Source organism: Brassica oleracea, chromosome C7 (assembly GCF_000695525.1).
Source record: "Brassica oleracea var. oleracea cultivar TO1000 chromosome C7, BOL, whole genome shotgun sequence".
Taxonomy (NCBI): Eukaryota; Viridiplantae; Streptophyta; class Magnoliopsida; order Brassicales; family Brassicaceae; genus Brassica; species Brassica oleracea.
Genome location: NC_027754.1, coordinates 3,453,191 through 3,464,240, shown reverse-complemented (window position 1 = coordinate 3,464,240; position 11,050 = coordinate 3,453,191). Strand labels below are relative to the sequence as shown.

The following is an 11,050-nucleotide window of genomic DNA, read 5'->3' as shown; positions in this document are numbered from 1 at the left end:
TTTTGCTCCAATGTATGACTCTATAATAGAGTTCCTCTATTTTAGAGGAAAATATAGAGGAACGTTACTTTTTACCTATATATTTAAAGGTGAAAGTAGCACATCTCTATATTTTCCTCTATAAATAGAGAAACTCTATTATAGATGCATACATTGGAGCAAATCCACCTCTATAATAGAGATTCTCTATTTTAGAAGAAAATATATAGATGAAAATAGAGTTGGGTTGGAAATGGTCTTCTATTTATTCTATTTTTATTGCATCAATCTATGAAAACCACTTATGCTATTCTTTTTTGGCCTAAGCAACTTCAAAACAAAGTAATACTAACCACTATCAAATGGATCAAAAATACAATTTTGAACTCATTAGAAAATAAAACATACGAACCCGGTGCGTAACGCCGGAATACCACTAGTATAATGTGTACCAAGCAATCCGAAAATGAATGACATAGAAGATAAAGATTTTTAATGTAAGACAACTCAGAATATGCCTAACATCAATATACAAATCAATTTTGTTAACTTTCTCACACTCATTCGTAATAGATTGATGCATAAATATATTTGTGAAATAAATGTAAGATCTTCCAGATTTATGTCAGAGATTTGCTTTAAACACCATAAATATGGCTTTTAATAACTTGTATAATTCTAAAATAATGGTGATATGCATCTAACCTATATCGAGGTTCTATTCAAAAATACACAATTCAAACACGGATTCTATTTAAAATACGAAATTTAGAAGATTTCACAATATTTAGTTTCATGTTAATACATATGTTTTTGTATGTTATAAAACTAAAGAATAAGTTACGTTAAACATGTATAAAATGATTTTACACCAATAAAAGAGTTTGATGCTATGGTTAACAACAACAAAAATGACAAAACAATTACCCCAACCATATGTATACGAATAGAAATAAATTAAGGTCATTGAGATTTTAGTGAAATGAGTAAACACAACATAGAAGTTTTGAGAGAATTTCCTTTAAATTAGTTTGTTTGTGTGTTGTTGTTGATTTTTCGTAACCTAGAGCCGTCGTTATTTCAGTTCACCAGAATTTTTTCCATTCTCGAATATGTGTACTCGAATCTCCTCTTTGGGGTTCATTAAATAAATCAAATATTTTTAAAAAAGGGAAATTTTTGAGAGAATTAAAGTTTTAGAAATAAGTAGCAGAGAATTATATTAACCTTTTTGTTTCATAAAGAACATTGGTCTAGACTTCATTTCTTAAAAAACTTATGCCAAAACTAAATGGATGTAACTGTAGAAAAAAAAAATATCTAAGATTCTTACGATGGGATGCCATAACCAAAACAGCAAACCATGTTCCAATGCCAGAGAAAAAAAAAATCTACAATGAAGAACTTATTCAAAGATTAGACTGTTATGAGAAAATAACTTTAAATTACAGCCCTTAAGCCAATAAAACATGCTTTATTCTCTTCATTATTCAAACTTACCCCTGCACATTTTAATACCAAATGCAATAGGATAGTCAGAGACAATGATCGACGAAAAACCACAGCTTAAGTAATACTCTCAAAACTTTTACTCACATTTGAGGACTCCGGTTTATTACTGCTCGTAACCGGCAAACTCTTACGAAACAACATACACAAACATGTTCATATTCATATCTGAGGACTGCAGCTTTTATTCACATACGCCTGGGCATTTTAACCTGGACCCGAAGACCCGAACCGGAACCGATCCAAAAATACACGACCCGGAACCAGACCGAAAATGTACAAGTACCTTTTGGGTCTAAATTTTTTGGGAAAATTGTCAAAACAGAATAAAAAAACAGAATGGTTGTCCCTATGGTATAAATTCAATCTAAAGTTGTCCCTATAGTATAACTTTCTTCATAATACCTAAACTAACCTTAAACTAATCCCAAATTGTATTTAAAAAATATGGAAATCAATTTGTAAAAATGGTTGCCGAATAAAAAAGAAAAACAAAGGGAAAATTGGAAAATGGATTAAAACCATTCTGTTTTTTTTTTCCCGTAACCCTAATAAAGAAAACAATCTCTCCGCCTCTCTCTACGGCGACGACGAAGGCGATTCTGTCTTCTCCGGTGAAATCAACGGCGACTGCAGACGCCACCGGTGGAACCCGTTTCTTTTCCCCTACCGGTGGAACCCTTTGTCTTCTCCTACATATTGAAGGTAAACACCAACGTTCTCCATCCAATTTCAATCATAAAGTTTGTTTCTTTCTCCTTCTTGTTCTAATACTTTTCTCTGGATCTCTGGATATCTCGACAAACAAAGGCGATTTCGGAACTTCTCTTGGTCATTGGTGAAATCGAGTTTGTCTTCAACCTCCCCGCCTCTCTCTTTCTCCGACATTGCTAGCGCATAAGGTATGTTCTCAATACTTCATATGTCAAGTGGTTTGAGTTCTTCATTCGGGTTTGAAGCTAGCATTTCTCTCTTTCTTTATCCGGTTCTTTATTGCATTTCTCTGTGTTTGAGTTCTTCATTTGGGTTACTCTTTTTATATTCGTTTCTTAGGATTTTAAGTGTTGTTAACTGATTATATGAACAGATTTCGATTGTGAATTGGCTTACTTTGATTAACAGATTTCTTGTGTTTGTCTCTGCTTCAATCAATTTCAGTCTTTAACTTGAATCAATTTTTTTTGTCTTTTCTAGATATGGAGTTAGAGCTACCTAAGCGAGTGTATGCAGAGGGTTTAGAACCTCAGGTGAAGAAGATCAATAACTGCTGCCGCATGGAACTTATCAGAGATCTGAAGAAAGCTATGCCTGCGGAGTACGATGATGTCAAGATAGATCCTGTTTTCAAACATATCATGGCGATTGCGGAAAATAACCTCAAGTTTTCGGGGAAATTGGTGGATAGCTTCTTGTGTAAGCAGCTGATTACCTCGAAGATGCATGAGAAGTGGTTTATATTTGCAAGGAAGCCTCTCCGGTTTTCGCTTCAGGAGTACCACACTGTGACAGGCCTCAAGATCTCGCGGGAAAGTAGCTGTGACGTAATTAAATGGAAAAGTGATGGCGGATTTTGGAGTGAACTACTAAGGACAGGTGGTAAGATCACCTTGCAGTCGATCAAAAAGGTGCATCTACAAGAAGTTCACAGCTGGTCTCGGCGTGATAGGATGAGGTTGATCTACTTGTGTGTGATAATGGGTGTGGTGATGGGGAGAGATGAGAAGGTGAACATCCCTCATATGTACATCAAGCTGGTGATGGATCTCGAGAAGCTTCGGAACTTCCATTGGGGTCTTCACTCCTACGACTTCTTACTGAGTTCCATTGAGAAGGTTAGGAAGAAGTTGGGTAAGAAGAACAGCTACATTTTCGAGGGGTTCTCCTATGCGTTCCAGATTTGGATTATGGAAGCAATTCCGGATTTTGGAGAAATATGTGGCAGCAAAGTCTCGGACAGTTTCTGCGGTCCAAGGTGTGGAAATTGGAAAGGAGTTGCAAAAGTTTCTTATGAAGATATCATTCAACTTGAGGAATCGTTTACTGAGAAGGTATGAATATTTATTGTATTCTTTTATATGGCTGTTGCATATTTTTTAAAGCTTATAATGTAATAATTGTTTTGTAGGGAGATTTGTTCTCGGTAATTTCAGTAAGTGGCAATGGTGATGTGTTGAGGGATGCTGATTATACAAGGAAGGATGAGATGGAAGATGAGCGTGTGGAGCTTCTTCTCGATAGGATTAAAAAGAACTTTGATTGGAGCAACACAGAATGGCCAGTTATAGAGGATGAAGAGACTGAGATGGAGGAAGCCGATACAGAGTCAGAAGCTGATAAGAGTGTGGATGCTACTGATATTGCAGCAGATGTGGAGACATCTTCGGTCCATGTTGCTGGAAGAGGCAAGAGAAAGATTCAGGATGAAGGAGCCGAGTCAAGAAAGAAGAAGTTGTTGTGTAAGCGAACAGCAGAAAAAAAACAGAGTATTGATCAAGAAACTAAGAGTTTCATTGAGGGTTTGGTCCACTCATCTATCAGTTCCTTGGGCGATATACTCAGAGCGCAAATGGCGAGTATGGAGAGCATGTTCAAAGAGAGGATCGGCAACATGGAGATCGAGGTTTCACAGCTCAGGGAAGCAATCAGTTTGAGGGCAGAAGGAAGCGTTCCTAAGAGCAAAACCGATGAAGCTGCGCCTAAGACCAAAACCGCTCAAGCTCCTGCAAAGAAAAAGGTCAATCAAGCTCAAGCTCAAGCTCCAGCAAAGGAAAAGGTACTTCCTAAAAGAAAGTGTAGAACTTGATGTTCTTGTATCTAGGATGCCGCGTAAGGGTGCTGGAACTAGTCTTTTGGAGTTAGGTTGTTTTTGGAACTAAACATTTTCACAGTGTAATATTATGTAAAACTTTCGGATATTGTAATAGGTTTATAAATGTGTAATATGCTTGAATGTTTGTGTAATGATAACTCCATGAATGTAATGCTTTCTTTGTGTTTTGATTGAAAGACTTCTTACATATATTTTTTTTTGGTTTTAATGAATAGGATTGGTTAAAGAATGGTATAGAAACTAACGAGTTTGATTTTGGATTGAGCACACAAGAATTAAGGGAATTGTCCCAAGATACATATGTTGATGGGTTTGATCTTTCTCAAGTGAAAGTCGAAAACTCAAAACCCTTCAACATGTCCCCACCGAAGTTAAATGATGAGGAAATAGATCGAGCCGGAGAAGCCTCAGCAGATGCGGCATTGGTGTATCTTCGTAAAGAGGATTGGGAAAAAGTTAGCACTTGGTTAATTAAATCCAAGTAAGTAAATTCTCATTTTTATATCATGTGTTTTTAAAATTTAATCAAACCATATCATTGTTTTGAACTTTTATCATTGTTTTGGTTACAGACCTCTACGGATTGGACCTTCATTGTTAGATGCTGAGATTGGTACTCGTCTTATGGATAGAACCGAGTGGCTTCACAACTCGGTAAAACCTTTATACTTTTAGCTTTCATGTGTGTTTTCCATACATGGTGTGTGTTAACATCATCGTAATATGCAGGAGATTGACGCCATGATGTACGTATACAGGGAGAGAACATCTCTGAAACGATGGAAACTTCACCGTGTCGCCTTCATGTCTGTTGTCTTCAGCAACATGATTAAAAAGGAGTATGAGAGTTTCAAGGCGGGTATAAGAAAATACAAGCTTCATGATTTGCTAGTGCAGTACGGCAAAGGGGTCCTTCCACCACATGGACAGACACAAGAGATATGGAATGTAGATGTGGATCGACTGTATGTCCCTGTTCATGTTAGCGGGAATCATTGGATCGCATTGTGTATCAGTTTCGTGACGAGGAGCATTGATGTGTTTGATTGCTCGGGCAGAAAAAGGTACAAGGAATTGGATGGGTTCGCAAATCTTGTTCCTCGTATTGTCAAGGCAGTTCAGCCACCGAGTTACCAGAAGGACTTTACGTTCGCTGCATATACGGTTCACTATGTCCCCATGGGTAAGCTGAATAAAAGTGCATGTGATTGTGGTGTCTATACAATAAAGTTCATCGAGTGCCACTCGCTTGGATTGAAGTTGTCGATGGTGAATGATGGTAACATCAAAGAAGCTCGCCACAGAATTTTGTGGGATCTATGGGAAGCGGCAAACGACCCGGAATTGGTTGAGAGGATGTCAAATTATGAACCTCCAGAGTGTCTCACTTCAACCGTAGAAGAGATTCTGTGAGAATCGATTTTTAAATGTAACTAGTTCGGCTTTTATTCTAACTTTTAGGATAAAAATGCTTAATCTAATGTGTGTTTTATTAGGAACATGAATGCTTAATCCCTCTAATGAATTGCTTTTGGGTTTATTATTCTAAGTTTTTGACAATGTGTTTAATGAGACCCAAAAAAGTCATGTCGGCGACAACAATCAACCGTAACGAGACCCTAAACAATACCCTAAATGAGACAACATTCGAAAACATAACGATACCCTAAACATACCCTAAACAGAAACCAGTCATTCAATCGAGAGTCTAAAAACACATAACGAGACCCTAAACATGCCCTACATAACGAGATCCTAAACATGCCCTACATAACGAAACCCTAAACATACCCTAACGAGAAACCAAAACAACATTAATCATGCATTCTAATAGCCGTTGTAGAAGAAATCAACCGATAAGAGTATATAAACGAATCAAATCCAATACACTAAACTTGGTTTCTTGTAAACTCGACTTTTGATCCAAATCAGCAATAAAACCCGACCCGAATTAGATCCACAAATAACCTAATACCCGACATATTTAAACCAAAAACCCGAGTTTTCCCCATTTTTTCAGAATTCTCTTCTCTGTCGAGAACATTTTTCTCTCTGAATCAATTTTCCTAAAACATGAATACTCCAAGGCGATATTCGTACGGGGTGCCATCTAGGTGCTGGTGTGGGAAGGGGGTTGTGATTTTCTATTCGAGAACAGATGAGAATCCTTACCGACGGTTCTATAGATGCGAAATTGGGTCACAGGTTCATGGTTTCGATTTGTTTAAGGATTCAAATACATAATAGTTATCTGTTCATATCGAAACTCTGTTTTGTTAAAGGCGTTGGTCATGGCTTTGATATCTTTTGTCTGAATCGATTTTTGATTAAGAGAGATGAACACGCTGTCCTGACTTTATTTTTCTTCTATGTAGCGAAAAAATGAAACCCATTTATTTAAGTGGGTTGATGAAGCTTTGGTTGATGAGTTTCAAAAGCTAGATGCAGAGCAAGGGAGAATAACAGAAGCAATTGAAGATCTGAAAACGAGTATGAAAGAGACAGTTGAAGAAGAAGTAAGGAAGCAAAAAAATTCCCTTGAATTAGGTTGTTTAGGAATCATTCTACTGTGTTTTGGTAAAGTCAAGAATGAATGAAACCAGTCTACTGGTTCTTAGTATTTTGCTTCAATCTCTTTTGTTCTTACAATGACTATGTCACATTTTATGGTTCTTACTATGGCTTTGTTTTGGTTCATTTTCGAGGGGTTTTCTCAAATCGAGTACAATGAAACTGAGAAAGAATGATGATGGCAATGTATAACAATGAAACTTAGAAGAATGATGCCAATGCTTAACAATGAAAATGAGAAAAAATCCAAACGAAATTTATCCAATTGAAAAGAGAACCTATAGTGTTTAGAAGAAAAAAACCGTACAAAGCAACCTGTGAAATTTATCCAAATGATGAGAATGCACTTTGAAATAAGCTCGCCTAGCTCGCCATCTACCGCCACTTGCAAACTTGAACAGAGCAACCTGTGACACAAAGAACCATACATCAAACACATAAACCAAGCTATAAAAACACATAAATTTACCGCCTATATAACCTCACCCCTTACCATTTGTGACTGACTATATTGGTACTTGACAAGTTGCTCTGTTGTGCCCACTAATACCACATCTACTACACTTCCGAGGCTGCTTTCTTCGTGATATTTGCGATGACCGAATTTTGTCTTCCGCAGTTTCATATCTGCGTTTTCTTTTTCTTCCAACTGATCTTCTTGTCTGTGGTGGTAAAACAATGACTTTCTTAACATCTTCTGGTATAGACCAAGCATCCTCAGGAACATCAATAGGATTTATGCTTTCTTCATAAGCTTCTCTCCAAGCTCCTGTAGTATACATCAAATCAGTCAATGTGTGTGGCTCTCTTCCAACATGAAAACCAGCTTTAATTGCGTGCCTACAAGGGATCTTCATAAGGGTGTACTTTCCACATGAACAAGTCCTTCTATCCAAATCAACTAAGCAGTCGAATTTATCACCTCTAACAAGCAATCGACCAGCACTGACAGGGTAAACTACAAATGTGGCGCCTTTCCCGATTCTCCTCTCTATTTTTTTCTCTACATCTTTAGTCAGAGGATGTTTATGCTTTGAAATCAGTTTCTTACGCTCATAAAACCATTGTGTTAACATTTCCCTGATACTGTCTAACAAAGGGATGACTGGATACTCTCTCGGTGAACGCAAAGCAGAGTTGATAGATTCAGCAGGATTGGTTGTCCTTATGTCGTATCTGTATCCAGGGAATTGACATCTAGCCCATTTTTGCACATCAGCTTCCCTAAGATAATCTCCAATTGCCGGACTGATATTACACACAGTAGCAAATGTCTTCTCAAACTCAGAAACTCGATAAGCCTTGGACGCCTTTGAAACCAACCCAGCAAGTCCTTTCCCATGGAAATATGTGACCACATTATTCAACAAATGATGAATACAAATCCCGTGTCTGGCTGATGGATACACGTTTTCAATTGCCTTAGCGATAGACCCATGTCTGTCTGAAATAAAAGCCAAATCATGATCATCTGCAATGACAACCTTAAGTTGTCTCATAAACCATTCCCAAGAACGCTCATTCTCTGAGTCGACTATTCCAAACGCAATAGGATACAAATTTGAATTTCCGTCTAAAGCCGTAGCAACCAGTAAAACTCCTTTGTATTTATTCTTCAAAAAGGTCCCATCGATCACAATAACCCGCCTCATGACTCTGTTAAATCCTCTTATCGATTGCCCAAATGCAATAAATAGGTAACGAAAGTTCTCATTTCCGTCAATCTCATAGGATGTGTGTGTACCTGGATTAGCCTCTCTCAGCATGTGCAAGTATTTTGGTATTTTCCCATAACTTCTCTCTGGAATACCTCTAACTGCACTGATCGCATATTCACGCGCATCCCATGCTAAAGATTTTGATATCTCGCATCCATGATCACTACGCATAATCTGTATGATATCATTACATTTCGGCCCTTCCTTGACGCCTACATACTTATGCATAATCAGACTGCCTATTGTTTTTGCTGAAGCAGTCTTACCCGCTTTGGTTTTGCTTGAAGGTGCGCATGTATGTTTACCGACATACTTCTTGATCATGAAATATGATGAATCCTTCAGACACTCTGCTCGAACACCCCAATTGCATGCATTATCTGCACATCTAACATACCAAAGTTGTCTATCCGTTTTGATAACCTGGTAGTCAAAGTTATGCTTCATTGCACACATCTCGAAAGTCGCCTTCAACAAAGTTTTGTTCTCAAAAAATTGTCCGACCTTAACAACATGGAGCAGAGAAAACTTTGACATTTTATGTATGTTCTCTTTTTCAGAGATCATGGTATCAGCATCATAGTCCCCATCCTCATCAACTGCGACTCCTTTCCGCTTTTCATTCTTCTTATTCCCCTGCCTCTCAGCATACACAGGAGCTGATTCGTCCCCATTGTCAAACGAGTTTCCTTTCTCTTCATGAGTACATGGATCAGCTGGCGGTTTGTTAAGATCAAAGGCTTCTTTATTCGGATTCTCAGCCTTGGCTTTACATGTTACACACAATCGAGTAGAAGCACTCTTTTGAACAAATCGAACAAAATTATGAAGCTGACGATCGTTTGCAATGATCACAGGTGGACATCCTGAAGTATTGATCAACTCAGCAGGTAGATAACTTAACTCCAAATCGGCTATGATTTCTTCTTCCATACCAAAATCCTCCAAAATCATCCTTTTTAATTCATCTAAAGTACAATTTGATTCCACTAACAATAGCCTACCCCCTTTGCCATCAGCCTCAAAAATCCATCCCGTAGTTGCACCTAATTCCCAAAGACCACATGTTGTATAGATATGCATCTAATCTAGAACAAAAGTTTCTGAAAATCAAAAGAGAAACTATGAAAAAATCATAGATTCATGAAGAAGAAAGGCAAAATCATTTTTTTTAAAAAAAATTGACAAAGAAAATCGAGCAGAACCATTTTAGGAAGTTAGAATATTTTTAGAATATTTTGTTAACTGACTTTCCTTTATTTTCGCCAAAAACAGGTGATTTTATTAGTAGAAGACACCTTCTACAATGCGTAGAACCATGAAAATAATAAGGAATGTAATTTCTACCTTCTTTAGACGTTTGTGTAGTTTTCAGATTTCACGTTCGAGAAATGTTAGAATACTTGTTTAGAGTAGAAACTGCATTTTTCAGAAACGTAGATATCTTTACAATTAGTAGAATTCGCATTCCCCATATTTAGATATTGAATCAAAAGTAGATTTTACGTTCCAAAACAAGTAGATGTACGTGTTTATTCTGGATTTTGCATTCTACTAACCCAATTTCCGTAGAAGACGATTTCTACTTTTAGTAGAACGTAAATTGGAAATTTTATTTATTAAGTTTTTGAAAAAATAAAAAATATGTCCTTCTGTATATTGGTGTTCCATTAATAGTTTATATTTTTAATAATTTTTTTGATTCATAAAACTATTTATTTTATTAAGTTTCAGAAATAAAAGGGTAAAAGAGAGATAAAATGGACAAAGTTGAATTTATACCATTGGGACAACCATTCTGTTTTTTTATTCTGTTTTGGCAATTTTCCCAAATTTTTTTTACCCGAAAGAACCGGAACCGAAAAAGAACCGATCCGAATAGATCCGGACCCGAAAAGAACCGACCCGAATAGACCCGACCCGATAAGAACCGATTTGTACCCGACTTAAAAACATGTATATCTAAAACTATGATGTTTTTGTGTTTTATTTTATATATATTATTATATGATTTAGTTGAAATATCTTTTGTGAACAACATTTGTTATTATTTGTTTAACATTTTTTAAGTAATATAAAACTTTAAAATGTAAAACTTAGAGTTTTAAAATATTTTATTTTAATTATTAATAGTTTTATTTAAGCTGTTTTGTAAAATTTTAGATATATATGACAAATATTCAACTAAAGTTGATGGAATTGGGTATATCATGTCCTTTTCAGATCATAATTATCCGAACCCGACCCGGACCCGGACCCGATATGGACCCAAAAAATTACGGATATTTTATGGGTATTTTAATTATAGACCCGAACCGACCCGGACCCGGACCCGATATGGACCCAAAAAATTACGGATATTTTATGGGTATTTTAATTATAGACCCGAACCGACCCGGACCCGGGAAGAACCGACCCGAACTCGAACCGAAAATTTTTAAGT

The 11,050-nt window shown here is 36.7% G+C and overlaps 3 protein-coding genes across 3 annotated transcripts; 2 read left to right on the top strand and 1 right to left on the bottom strand.

Moving 5' to 3' along the window:
* The first annotated feature begins 1,813 nt into the window (after window positions 1-1,813).
* On the top strand, window positions 1,814-4,488 carry LOC106302280. The gene is made up of 4 exons (XM_013738822.1): window positions 1,814-2,193; window positions 2,299-2,390; window positions 2,683-3,536; window positions 3,614-4,488. The coding sequence occupies exons 3-4, from the start codon at window positions 2,685-2,687 to the stop codon at window positions 4,289-4,291; spliced, it is 1,530 nt and encodes a 509-aa protein (XP_013594276.1). The 5' UTR covers window positions 1,814-2,193; window positions 2,299-2,390; window positions 2,683-2,684; the 3' UTR covers window positions 4,292-4,488.
* Window positions 4,489-4,576: 88 nt separating this feature from the next.
* On the top strand, window positions 4,577-5,928 carry LOC106302282. Its single transcript, XM_013738823.1, has 3 exons — window positions 4,577-4,799; window positions 4,891-4,972; window positions 5,048-5,928. The coding sequence occupies exons 1-3, from the start codon at window positions 4,675-4,677 to the stop codon at window positions 5,729-5,731; spliced, it is 891 nt and encodes a 296-aa protein (XP_013594277.1). The 5' UTR covers window positions 4,577-4,674; the 3' UTR covers window positions 5,732-5,928.
* A 1,148-nt stretch (window positions 5,929-7,076) lies between these two features.
* Window positions 7,077-9,757, bottom strand: LOC106304890. The gene is made up of 2 exons (XM_013741279.1): window positions 7,383-9,757; window positions 7,077-7,296 (listed from the first exon to the last, which is right to left on the bottom strand). The coding sequence occupies exon 1, from the start codon at window positions 9,688-9,690 to the stop codon at window positions 7,396-7,398; it is 2,295 nt and encodes a 764-aa protein (XP_013596733.1). The 5' UTR covers window positions 9,691-9,757; the 3' UTR covers window positions 7,077-7,296; window positions 7,383-7,395.
* Window positions 9,758-11,050: the final 1,293 nt, after the last annotated feature.

Excerpts from the sequence above, each read along its gene's own strand:
- LOC106302280 (XM_013738822.1), top strand. The coding sequence starts at position 2,685 with ATGGAGTTAGAGCTACCTAAGCGAGTGTATGCAGAGGGTTTAGAACCT. Across the intron at positions 3,537-3,613 it reads AGGAATCGTTTACTGAGAAG|GGAGATTTGTTCTCGGTAAT; the intron begins GTATGAATATTT and ends ATTGTTTTGTAG.
- LOC106302282 (XM_013738823.1), top strand. The coding sequence starts at position 4,675 with ATGTCCCCACCGAAGTTAAATGATGAGGAAATAGATCGAGCCGGAGAA. Across the intron at positions 4,800-4,890 it reads ACTTGGTTAATTAAATCCAA|ACCTCTACGGATTGGACCTT; the intron begins GTAAGTAAATTC and ends TTTTGGTTACAG. Across the intron at positions 4,973-5,047 it reads CCGAGTGGCTTCACAACTCG|GAGATTGACGCCATGATGTA; the intron begins GTAAAACCTTTA and ends CGTAATATGCAG.
- LOC106304890 (XM_013741279.1), bottom strand. The coding sequence starts at position 9,690 with ATGCATATCTATACAACATGTGGTCTTTGGGAATTAGGTGCAACTACG.